At 37.2% G+C, this 12,040-nt stretch overlaps 1 protein-coding gene across 1 annotated transcript; it reads right to left on the minus strand.

Moving 5' to 3' along the window:
* Positions 1 to 8,312: 8,312 nt before the first annotated feature.
* LOC107610277 (disease resistance protein RPV1-like) lies at positions 8,313 to 11,300 on the minus strand. The gene is made up of 7 exons (XM_088496850.1): positions 10,865 to 11,300; positions 10,233 to 10,717; positions 9,745 to 10,028; positions 9,403 to 9,696; positions 8,938 to 9,326; positions 8,555 to 8,848; positions 8,313 to 8,415 (listed from the first exon to the last, which is right to left on the minus strand). The coding sequence occupies exons 1-7, from the start codon at positions 10,865 to 10,867 to the stop codon at positions 8,326 to 8,328; spliced, it is 1,839 nt and encodes a 612-aa protein (XP_088352976.1). The 5' UTR covers positions 10,868 to 11,300; the 3' UTR covers positions 8,313 to 8,325.
* Between the last annotated feature and the right edge of the window lie 740 nt (positions 11,301 to 12,040).

A 12,040-nucleotide genomic window follows, 5' to 3' on the forward strand; every position in this document is an offset into this window, starting at 1 on the left:
AATGTTCCCAAATTTTTACTAGGTGTCCTCGTTGGGGTGCTTATTGCTTAAGGCGCCGGTTCAAGCCACTCTTGCCAACAAGTTGGCCTATTCTGCCGATGAATTGGAAAGATCGACTCATGTTGAGGTTCAATTCAATTTTTGCTCTGAAGGATGAACACGTGAAGGATGAAAAAAAATCGAAAGATCCTCTCAAAAGAGAGAAATCTCTTCCTATGAAGAATAGAAAGAAGAATTGAAAGGGGCTTCGGGTTCGGATTCCCCCTCACTGACATGAGAACGGTGGAAACCCTAATCGAAAGTGTTGAGTTAGTTTTTTTGGTCTTTCTTTTTTTTGTATCAGTTGTACAAAAGTTCAAGTTTTTCTCTTTCGTCAGGGTTTTTTTTTTCTTGGATTTGGGTTTTGGGTTCTCTTTTTCAGTGTTTATTTCCTAGGCGCCGGTTCAAGCCACTCTTGCCAACAAGTTGGCCTATTCCGCCAATGAATTAGAAGGATCGATTCATGTTGAGGTTCAATTCAATTTTTGCACGCACCGAAGAAGATCATCTGAAGAATGAACACGTGAAAGATGAAGAAAAATCGAAAGATCTTCTCAAAAAAGAGAAATCTCCTCCTGTGAAGAATAGAAAGGGGGCTTCGGGTTCGAGTTCGGGTCCCCTCACCGACACGGGAACGGTGGAAACCCTAATCGAAAGTGTTGAGTTATTTTTTTTGTCTTTTTTTTTTCATACCAGTTGTACAAAAGTTCTAGTTTTTCTCTTTCGTCGGGTTATTTTTTTTCTTGGATTTGGGTTATGGGTTCTCTTTTTCAATGTTACGTGTTATTTTCTAGGCGCAGTTCAAGCCACTCTTACCAACAAGTTGGCCTATTCGGCCGATGAATTGGAAAGATCGACTCATGTTGAGATTCAATTCAAATTTTGCACGCACCGAAGAAGATCATCTGAAGAATGAACACGTGAAGGATGAAAAAAAATCGAAAGATCCTCTCAAGAAAGAGAAATCTCCTCCGGTGAAGAATAGAAAGTGTTATCATGGTACAAAGAGTTTAGGAAAGAAACGAAAAATTATTTTTGTTATTCATATTTTTCATCAGTGATTACAAGGTTCTTACCAATATATAGACCAAGAGTACGCTAAGAGTACGCTCGTTATGGAATAATATCCTAATAAATTACATTGATTTTTTTTAATCATCTTTGATATTTTACTGATTTTGTTCCTAATTATGATATTTTAATAGAAAGTTGGCTTCGGGTTCGTGTTCCCCCTCACCGACACGGGAACAGTGGAAACCCTACTCGAAAGTGTTGAGTTAGTTTTTTTTGTCTTTCTTTTTTTTTGTTTTCGTATCAGTTGTACAAAAGTTCTAGTTTTTCATATTTTTCATAAGTGATTACAAGGTTATTACCAATATATAGACCAAAAGTACGCTAAGAGTATGTTATGGAATAATATCCTAATAAATTACATTGATATTTTTTTAATTATCTTTGATATTTTCTTGATTTGTTCCCTAATTATGATATTCTAATAAAAATGGGGCTTCGGGTTCGGGTTCCCCTCATCAACACGGGAACAGTGAAAACCCTAATCGAAAGTGCTGAGTTAGTTTTTTTGTCTTTCTTTTTTTATTTTGTATCAGTTATACAAAAGTTCTAATTTTTCTCTTTCGTGGGGTTATTTTTTTCTTGGATTTGGGTTTTGGGTTCTCTTTGTTAGTGTCACGTGTTATTTTCTAGGCGCAGTTCAAGTCACTCTTACCAACAAGTTGGCCTATTCCGCCGATGAATTGGAAAGAATGTTGAGTTTCAATACAATTTTTGCATGCACCAAAGAAGATCATCTGAAGAATGAACACGTGAAGGATGAAGAAAAATCGAAAGATCCTCTCAAGAAAGAGAAATCTCCTCCGGTGAAGAATAGAAAGTGTTACCATGGTAGAAACGAAGCATTATTTTTCTTATTCATATTTTTCATCAGTGATTACAAGGTTCTTACCAATATATAGACCAACAGTACGCTAAGAGTATGCTCGTAAGGAATAATATCATAATAAATTACATTGATTTTTTTCTAATCATCTTTGATATTTTCCTGATTTTGTTCCCTAATTATGATATTTTAATATAACGAAGGACTTCGAGTTCGGGTTCTGTTTCCCCCTCACCGACACGGAAACAGTGGAAACCCTAATCGAAAGTGTTGAGTTAGTTTTTTTTGCCTTTCTTTTTTTTCTTCGTATCAGTTGTACAAAAGTTCTAGTTTTCCATATTTTTCATCAGTGATTACAAGGTTCTTATCAATATATAGATCAAGAGTATGCTAAGAGTACGCTCGTTATGGAATAATATCCTAATAAATTACATTGATTTTTTTTTCTAATCATCTTTGATATTTTTCTGATTTTGTTCCTAATTATGATATTCTAATAGTAATGGGGCTTCGGGTTCGGGTTCGGTTCCCCTCACCGACACTGGAACCTCCAGTGAAAACCCTAATCGAAAGTGCTGAGTTAGTTTTTTTTGTCTTTCTTTTTTTGTTTTCGTATAAGTTGTACAAAAGTTCTAGTTTTTCATATTTTTCATCAGTGATTACAAGGTTCTTACCAATATATAGACCAATATATTTTTCAATTCAATTTTTGCACGGAAGAAGATCATCTGAAGGATGAACACGTGAAGTATGAAGAAAAATCAAAAGATCCTCTCAAGAAAGAAAAATCTCCTCCGGTGAAGAATAGAAAGAAGAATAGAAAGTGTTACCATGGTACAAAGAGTTTAGGAAAGGAACGAAGAATTATTTTTGTTATTCATGTTTTTCATCACTGATTACAAGGTTTTTACCAATATATAGACCAAGAGTACGCTAAGAGTAAGCTCGTTATGGAATAATATCCTAATAAATTACATTGATTTTTTTTTAATCATCTTTGATATTTTCCTGATTTTGTTCCCTAATTATGATATTCTAATACTCCCCTTAAGGTGAAGATGAGTAGTGGGATCACCAATAGTCAGCTTAGTTAGAACTTTAGCAAGGGCTTGTCTTGAAACTGCTTTAGTAAGAATATCAGCCAACTGATCTTCTGATCTCACAAATGGAAGTTCAATAATGTCATTCTCAATTTTTTTCTTCGATTCACCTCAACATGTTTTGTTCTATCATGTTATACGGGATTCTCTGAAATACTGATTCCGGCTTTGTTGTCATATTTCAACTGACTTGGCAATTGTGGTGAAACCCAATCTCAATAATCAATTGTCTTATCCACAATACTTCAGTTATGCCTTTAACGATTTCTCGAAATTCTGCCTCTGCGCTTGAAAGAGCTACAACTTTCTGCTTCTTGCTTTTCCAAGTTACCAGGTTGCCTCCAACAAGTGTAAAGTAACCAGCTGTTGATCTTCTATCATTTGGGTTGCCCGCCCAATCTGCGTCAGTGTATGCCTCAACCTTCAAATGGTCATTCCTTTTGAAAATGATTCCACTTATTGGAGTTCCCTTCAAATATCGAACTATCCTCACAGCAGTGGCTTCCTTATTATGATTTCTTGATGACTGGGATTATTTTTCCACTAACCTGGATAACCCACAATATTAAAGCAGTTTTCTTTGGTGTGTTTCTTATTTCTTCTTCCCCCAATTGCTTTTTTTATCAGAGTTACCCATAATGGATAATCATTTCTGTTTAGTTTGAAACCAATTGACAAATTGTCAGAATTGGTTTATGATGATCACATTCCAAAACTATTGCGCAGCATATTTGCAATTTGGGTTCTCTTTTTCAGTGTCACTTGTTTTTTGACTTATTTTTTTTGGGAGGGGTTTTTTTTTCTTGGCATCATCAAGTAGAAGACTAAGCTAAAGATCCGTTTCGAGAAACAGTAAGGAGGAGTGAGTGTGATATTTGGGTTCCTTCTTTGAGCGGGATAAGCCTCAATGTAGTCCGTGAAGTTGCACTCGAGCCTCATAGTAGTCCCTGAACTTAAAAATTCCTCAAAGTCATCCCCGAACTTGCACTCCGGGACTCAAAGTTGTCCTTCCGGCAATTTCTGGACACCTGGCACAACCAGAAAGCTGAGCTGGCAGCCTTCGTGACACGTGAGCCTTACAACGGCTAGTTGATGTGGCAGAGTAAACTCTCCCGCATCAATTTGGTCCCTCAGTTGAAGTTAAAACCCTAATCCCCAAATTTGAAGGCCACAGTGCTCACTCTGTTCTCTTCTCCTCGGTTCTGTGTTCTTGTCTTCTCCATCTTTGAAGCCCGACGGTTATGGCAACCACGAGCTATGGCATAAGTACATAGATATCACACAATTGTGGCATAGGATTTACCCAATTGTTATGAAACTAGGCAGTGTATATTGGATAGAAATAGTACCACGATACAAAAATTATGTAATTATGTAGCAGAGGAACTTCGATGAACAAAGCTGAAAACCACTCGAGCAATTTATTTATTTTTTCACTGTAACTCTTAAAAGGGTGCCTAATGATGTTAGTATATGGCATTGTGTTAAACATAGATATTGAGGAAACCATGCTTTTCACAGAATATAGAATGTAAAGCCTTTCAACGGAGCAAAGTTAGCTTTTGTATCTTCAATAGCTATCTACCTACATATCTTCATTTCCAGAATGAAGAAGTGCCATTTACAACTATATGTAATCATACCTAGTTAGAGCCATCCAACAAGACCCAATGCTAATGTACTCAGTTGCTTCTAACTGGTATTAGAAACTGATGAATGTCTATGGAAGTGAATATCAGCTACATGAATGAAACCCTCTACTTTAGAACAAACATTAGCTCAAAGGGAGAACAATATAATCTTATGATGACCAAAACAAAGAGCATCGGAAGCACTAGAAGTATGGAAATACAACGCATCACCTTAGATATTCACTTACACACAGTTACTCCACATTCGTGCACTATTCAACAGTAACTGCACTATGATAGTTACTCAGTTTCAGATCAACTCCGGTCTCGCTGGGAAATGGTCACAGCAAATTTATACCTTCTTTGCACCACCTTAGATAAATAAACATCTACACTCAACAGAACCAGAAAAACAATCCCAAATATGCCACAGGGATAGTTTACATATTAACACACAAAAGGTAACATGACTTTGTTTTTCTTGTTCATCAAGGACTCTTATACATCAACATCACATTGGAGATCACTAGCTAATCCTAACTTAAAAAATGTCTTGAATGCAATGCGGATGACGAAAAATGTGAGGATAAGTAAAAAACAAAAATGATATCCATTGTAAGTAAATACAAGCTAAAGATTTCATCCATCTGGTGACCTTTAAGGATTCGATTTAACCGTTTGTATGATTTAAACAGAACTTAATAATACACAAATGGCTTGATCAGGACAACCCATCAAATTGCTCTTTCGAAGTAAAGGCATGAGAACATCAGTAAAATTCAGACAGTTTTTCACCAATAATTTTTTCCATTAAACAAATCTTCAAAACATAGCAACAAGTACGACCATCAATTTGATTAAAGAATCAGGTAAACTTCTACAATTAAGAAACAAAACCAGCACAAATCAACAGCAATCAGAATAAAAACGAGAAAAAGAAAAATTGATGAAAGTTTTAATGAGCTGCACTGCAGAAGACTGAGAAATAACATCAGATATCATTTCTGATTTGAATTTGTCCTTTTTTTTTTCCCACCGTAACAAACCTAGTAACTGATCAAACCCTAGCACATAGCCCAAAACAGAAGCGTTCATAGCCACAGATTACATTCGAAAGAAACGGCCTGAACTTTGGTGAATGTTAAATTAACAACAACATCAAAACACAGAGAAAGAACATATTTTTTTCATTTTTGGCTTACCTGTGTCAGAGAAAGTAGCCTTCCCAACTCTGTGTATGAAGGAGATGACAACAGCGATGCTCCAGGGCCTGAGTTTTCAACTGAAATCGGTGCGGTTAATGCAATCGCACATGCGCCATTGGTGACTGTCTCGGAGAAGAAGAAACCTCACTCTCTGTTGTGTTTTTTTTGTGTTTTGAGAGGAGGGAGCAAGGAGGAAGGAGGCTTTCAGCATGAAATGACGTCATTTCATCTCATTTTGGCACCACAGCCAAAACGGCGTCGTTTCAGTAAGGCCCACGTGTCCCGAAGACTGCCAGCTCAGCTTTCCGGTTGCGCCAGGTGTCCAGAAATTGCCGGAAGGACAACTTTGAGTCCTGGAGTGCAAGCTCGGGGATGACTTTGAGGAACTTTTAAATTCAGAGACTACTATAAGACTTGAGTGCAACTTTAGGGATTACATTGAGGTTTATCTCTCTCTGAGCTTATAGTCTACATAGATCTCAATCTGTTTTTGGTTCAAAGCCTTAATCAGATGGCTGAGAAAACCACCTCTGGTATCTACGCCTCTGAAACTAAGGAAGATATCATATTTGCTTTCGGAAGCAACGGACAGAGAAGACGACAAAGCCATTCTCTTTGATTTCGAGCATACAAACAGCTCTCAGGAGTAAACAAGAAGTCAACAACAATAATTGATGTAATTTCCATCAAACTTCTTCGGTAACAGTGATGTGGTGTCTTTGCTTTGTCAACTGGCAATAGAAAGTTCCATTGACTTCGTATAATTATCTTTATTTTTATTATTTTAAATACACTAGTCACTTTTTTTTTTTAAATTGCACCAGAAAACTACCAAAGATCGGTTTTATACATACATTCAAATATTCAATTGACAAGAATAACTATATTGTGTAAAACATTTTGAATTGAGAGAATATCTTTTAAATTAAACTCTTAAAATATATTTTTATTTATTTATTTTTAAATTCATATATTAAATGTATACCAAAATCAACTACTAATATAAAATACATAAAATATTATGCACATTAAAAATGAGTTAAATTATATGTATTTTGTTACGACCTGATCCAAGTAGACTGTGGGCCGGTCCGACCAGGGGCACTACCCGACCCGAACGGTTAGGAGCAAGGCCCATGATCGCCGACCCGATAACGCGTCCTTGACAGCTTTGCTACAGCTGTGCAAGGAAAGTCTCGACGAAGGTGGGCCTGTCCTTGCAGGACCCACCTCTGACACGGTATAAATGAGGAAAGACCTACCCTTCCCCCAAGGTACGTCACACATCACTCTACCCTTTTTTCGCTTGCACGGTCATTGACTAGAGCGTCGGAGTGTTTTTGCAGGTGACACCCCCCTTTTCACGTGAAGTACTCGGGACCCCGTCTACACCAACCCAGTGGCCTACGACCAAACGAGACCCCCTCATTAATCAGGATACCCACCTGAACCGTCCGGTACCCGACACTGAACATATTTAAATAGGAATACAAGGTGGATGAATTTAGTAGCTCATTTTAATATATAAATAGCATTTTAGTTTCGAAGTGGTTGAATGGAAGCTTGTCAGTTTCGAACATCTGAGGCATATATTGGGTGCACACCCCAATCTTCTAATTCTTTGCCAACATCTTCCTCAATAGGGTAATGGTGAAACAAAACAAGACGATCATAGAAGAACTGGAATGAAACCACGAGTTGAATGCTATTATTAGTGTTGGTGTTTTCTTCCATTCCCTTGATCATGTCAATGCAGCATTGCCCGTCGTACCAAAAATAGCTGTCGTTAAGCCATATATTCTCGCCTAGAAACCAATACCCGTCATAACTGAAACTTGGGCCATGAATCACTTTAACGCAATACTTATATGACACTGAAGTGGCTTGCACTTCGTGACTCCCATAGTATGCAGGAAAAATGATCCAAAAGATGAAACCCAACAAGCTATCACCTGGGGCAACATCAAGAGTAACGTCCCCTCTTTGTGGGTTTATATGTCTGAACCATTCCGGGGCTGCACCTGACAACACATTTAACTTGGGATGATTGTGCCGCTTGCCTGACAGATAACGAAACGGGTGCTTATCCTCCTTATCCAGCCATGCTGTTGTAGCACATGTAGGTGCTGCTGCTAGTGGTCGCTTTAGTCTGCCATAGGCATGTTCCATAATACTCTTTTTTGAATTCCTTCTCAATTTGTCGCAGTTGCTGAAATTGAAGGTTATATCCTCAAATTGCTGCTGCCGGATCGGTTCTTTGGCCACACAATCCAAAGCAGATACAGATACAGTGTGTAGCGAGCGGCAGTTGCGAGCAATTACATACACAACCGATGCTGGAAGCTCTGCTATGGATTCAAGGCTCTCACAGTTGCTCACTTTCAGGTATTTCAGCTTCTGGGAACATACAGCAGATGGAGAAACTTGACGCAGAATCTTGCAACCAGAGATACTCACTTAAGATTTGAAGCTTTTGATAAATCTGGGAGCTGGATTAGGCTTGACGAACCATCTAGATCCACTTTCCTTAGACTTACAAGATTCTAAAATTAACTAATTAAAAGGTAGGTAGGTATACTTGCATGTGTATGGCATCAAAATACTTGCATGTGTATGGCATCAAAATAATTTCACAATCTTGTTGGAATTATAAATGAAAAACAATGTTGTCTCTTTCCATACCTGTTCACCTTCCCAAAGCGTTTGCAATCCACTATTGGGCATTATGATTTCAACAATTCTCTCAACACCAAAAGAAGACGGCAAAGATTTCAAAGAAAACTCATCCCAATGAAAGTAGCTTAACTTCTTTGGCAGGGATGTAATACCTTCTGGAGCACACAACTTGTTTCTGAAATTGGGTGCATGGAATCTAACAAGCTTCAGTTCTGGCATTCTTTCAAATGTCTCAGGGTGCAACCTTATCGTATCAATTTCAGACATGTTTAATGTGATACTTTCAATAGCTTGAGTTCCCTGCATAGTATGTATGTCAAAATTAAATACATATCAAACTTCCACCAAATAAATGTGACAAAATACAATCTAGGTAATCTTATGCTTACCTTATTGTATTTCAGTACTTCATAGGTATCACAAGAATCCCATAGTCTACTGCGTTTTCCTGGATCATTTAGACATTCTTCGCGAACAATTTCACGGCCTATTTCTTGAATTAAGTCATGCATTGACACACAATCGTTGGAAATGGAAATAAGAGCTTTATTACAAAGATTTGTCAATCCAATAGTAGTTGTGTATCCACAGCGATCAAGAAGAGATTTTATCTGCTCTTTTTCTGTATTTGTATCAAAGAAACATGCAAGTTCCAAAAATATATTCCGATCATTACGATCTAATTCATTATAACTCAATCGCAATATACTTTGGATTTTTTCATCAGGCATCTTTTCAAGTTTGAGCAGTTCACTTTCCCACTCTCGTTGAGTTTTTCCTTTAAGAAAGGAACCCAAGATTTTCAATGCTAAAGGAAGGCCTTTGCAATAGTTAAGCACTCTCTTGGACAAAACTTGTTCTACAGTTTTGCTTGAAGGCATTCAGGCTGAAAAGCCAAAGAGAATCATCAGAATTCAATGTCTCAACCTCATGTATATGATCAGCATCCGCCTTAACAAGGACATGCTTATTTCTTGTTGTCACTATGATTCTGCTACTTGCCCCAAACCATGTATGTCCTCCACATAAATCTTCCATTTGGTCTGAATCATTGACATCATCAAGAACAACAAGAACCTTTGTTCGATTAAGTCTTTTCTTGGCAAAATTAGTTATCCCACCAGGCGTGACAAAGGGACTTGCATCTTCTTCCTTTAGCAGTTTGGAAAGAAGTTATTTTTTCAAATGTTCTATACCATATTTCTGAACTCTTTCTCTTACATTGTCCAAAAAGCAAAATCTTTCAAATCCATCACACAATATATTGAAAAGTACTCTAGCAAGCGTGGTCTTACCAACACCGTCCATGCCCCAAAGGCCAATAATAGAAACTGCTTCTGATTCTGTGCACAACAATGATTCTAGCTCTGCAATTGGTTCATGAATTCCAACAAGACCCTGCATCAGATCACCTTGGCATGTTTGGTTTAACCTTTGTATGACCCGTTTGACAATTTCATCAATGAGTTCAGCATCATTCCTGCATAACATATGAGGCAAACTTCATATTGTTATTGTTGTTGTTGACTTGTTTAGTTTAATAAATATATAATATATAAAGCGAAGCATTTAATTTTATCAAAAGATACCCAGTCTAATATTGTCATGATGGGTCTACATTATATCATAGAAGAAACAAAATAATCTAGGAAACAAATGAAAGAGAAAAAAGAAAAAAACTGACCTGAAGCTTGATGATGGTGAATGCAATCCAGACAAATTGGCAGCTTCCTTGAGAGCATCTCGCCATATTTGCACCTTGTCTGCAGATCTTATCTCATGATTAGCAAGTGCATCGTGATAGCTTCCCCTTTGATGGCGCACCCATGATGGATCTACGTTATAAAAAACGGGTATTGCAATAATTTGACCATTTTTTCTTCTGCATTCCATTATTTTGACTAGTTCTTCCAAACACCACTTGGAAGAAGCATAATCATGGGAGAATATGATCAAAGCAATTTGTGATTGTTCAATGGCTGTAAGGAGTGAGTGTGATATTTCAGTTCCTTCTCTGAGCATGTAATCCACATATGTGTCGATGTGTTTGTCCTCTAAAGCCTTAAGCAGATGGCTGAGAAAACCGCGGCGAGTATCTGTGCCTCTGAAGCTGAGGAAGACATCATACTTAATAGTTTCAGAAGAAGCATGCGCAGCCATATCCTCTTCCTAGCAAAAATTATTGAAGATCACACAATTACCTGCTTGATCATCGATGAACACATGCATATAAATGAAAGGACCTAGGCGAGACAACAAATTAAAGAGAAATTGAAAATATACGACTATGTACTGAAACGAAAAATGTAAGGATACCATTGTTTACAAGATAATTAAGGGAGTTGGAAACAAGTGATGAAGATCAGAAGAGAGGCTGAGGCTGGAGGAGACAGTATCAGCAGTGTGGGCAGTTAAGCGATGAACATGCTTATCTCTTGTTGTCACTATGATTCTGCTACTTGCCCCAAATCATGTATGTCCTCCACATAAATCTTCCATTTGGTCTGAATCATTGACATCATCAAGAACAACAAGAACCTTTGTTCGACTAAGTCTTTTCTTGGCAAAATTAGTTATTCCACCAGGCGTGACAAAGGGACTTGCATCTTCTTCCTTTAGCAGTTTGGAAAGAAGTGCTTTCTTCAAATGATCTATACCATATTTCTCAGCTCTTTCTCTTATATTGTTCAAAAAGCAAAATCCTTCAAATCCATCACACAATCTATTGAAAACTGCAGTCCCGAGAGTTGTCTTACCAACATGGTGTCGTATCCCTGGTTGTGTTGGTCACCACCTTCAAACGTGCAAAAGAACTTGCTAAGAAACTACGCACGTTTATGAAATTGACAAAAGTAAAATCATGCTGATGTACTTATTATTTGTGTTACATACAGTATCTTGTATGTTCACACTTCACAGTAACCAATAGCCACTACCACTAGCACCTGGGAAATATTATATTTAACATGCAAAATGTCTGTTTAGAACAGTGTCTTTGGTTGTGTTGGTTAAATATAAGATTAACCAACCTTCAATGTGCAAAATCCTAAGAGGAACTAGGTAACAAACTTCGTTAAAATGGAATCTCCAACTTGCCTCGCTTGAGTGGTTTATTCCCATATAATTTTACTCATTTTTTCGTTAAAAAGAAATTAACAACTTCATTGTCTGTTTCTGTAATTATTGCTGCTGCTTTTTTTTTTCTTTTTCTTTTTTATGTTATTGTTTCGGTTGGTATATATATATATTTTAGATTTTCATTAACTTAGCAATTTAGACCTTTTCCTAATACTAATAAAAAGACAAACTTCTAATGCCAAAAAAGCTAAGGAAAATGTCTCATTGCTCTTTAGATTGGAGTGTTTTTATAATCTCCACTGTCCATGATGAAGAAGAAGATGAGAAGTATCTGCTGTCCAAATTTTACGTTGATCTAACGGTCAAAGAATGAAAAACTGCTATTCAAAGATTGTTGTTCTATGTAAAAACGAA

Source organism: Arachis ipaensis, chromosome B8 (genome assembly GCF_059453495.1).
Source record: "Arachis ipaensis isolate K30076 ecotype BB chromosome B8, ASM5945349v1, whole genome shotgun sequence".
Taxonomy (NCBI): Eukaryota; Viridiplantae; Streptophyta; class Magnoliopsida; order Fabales; family Fabaceae; genus Arachis; species Arachis ipaensis.

Excerpts from the sequence above, each read along its gene's own strand:
- LOC107610277 (XM_088496850.1), bottom strand. Across the intron at positions 9,697-9,744 it reads AGAAAGAGTTCAGAAATATG|AAGATGCAAGTCCCTTTGTC; the intron begins GTATAGAACATT and ends TGCTAAAGGAAG. Across the intron at positions 8,849-8,937 it reads AAGTACTGAAATACAATAAG|GGAACTCAAGCTATTGAAAG; the intron begins GTAAGCATAAGA and ends CATACTATGCAG.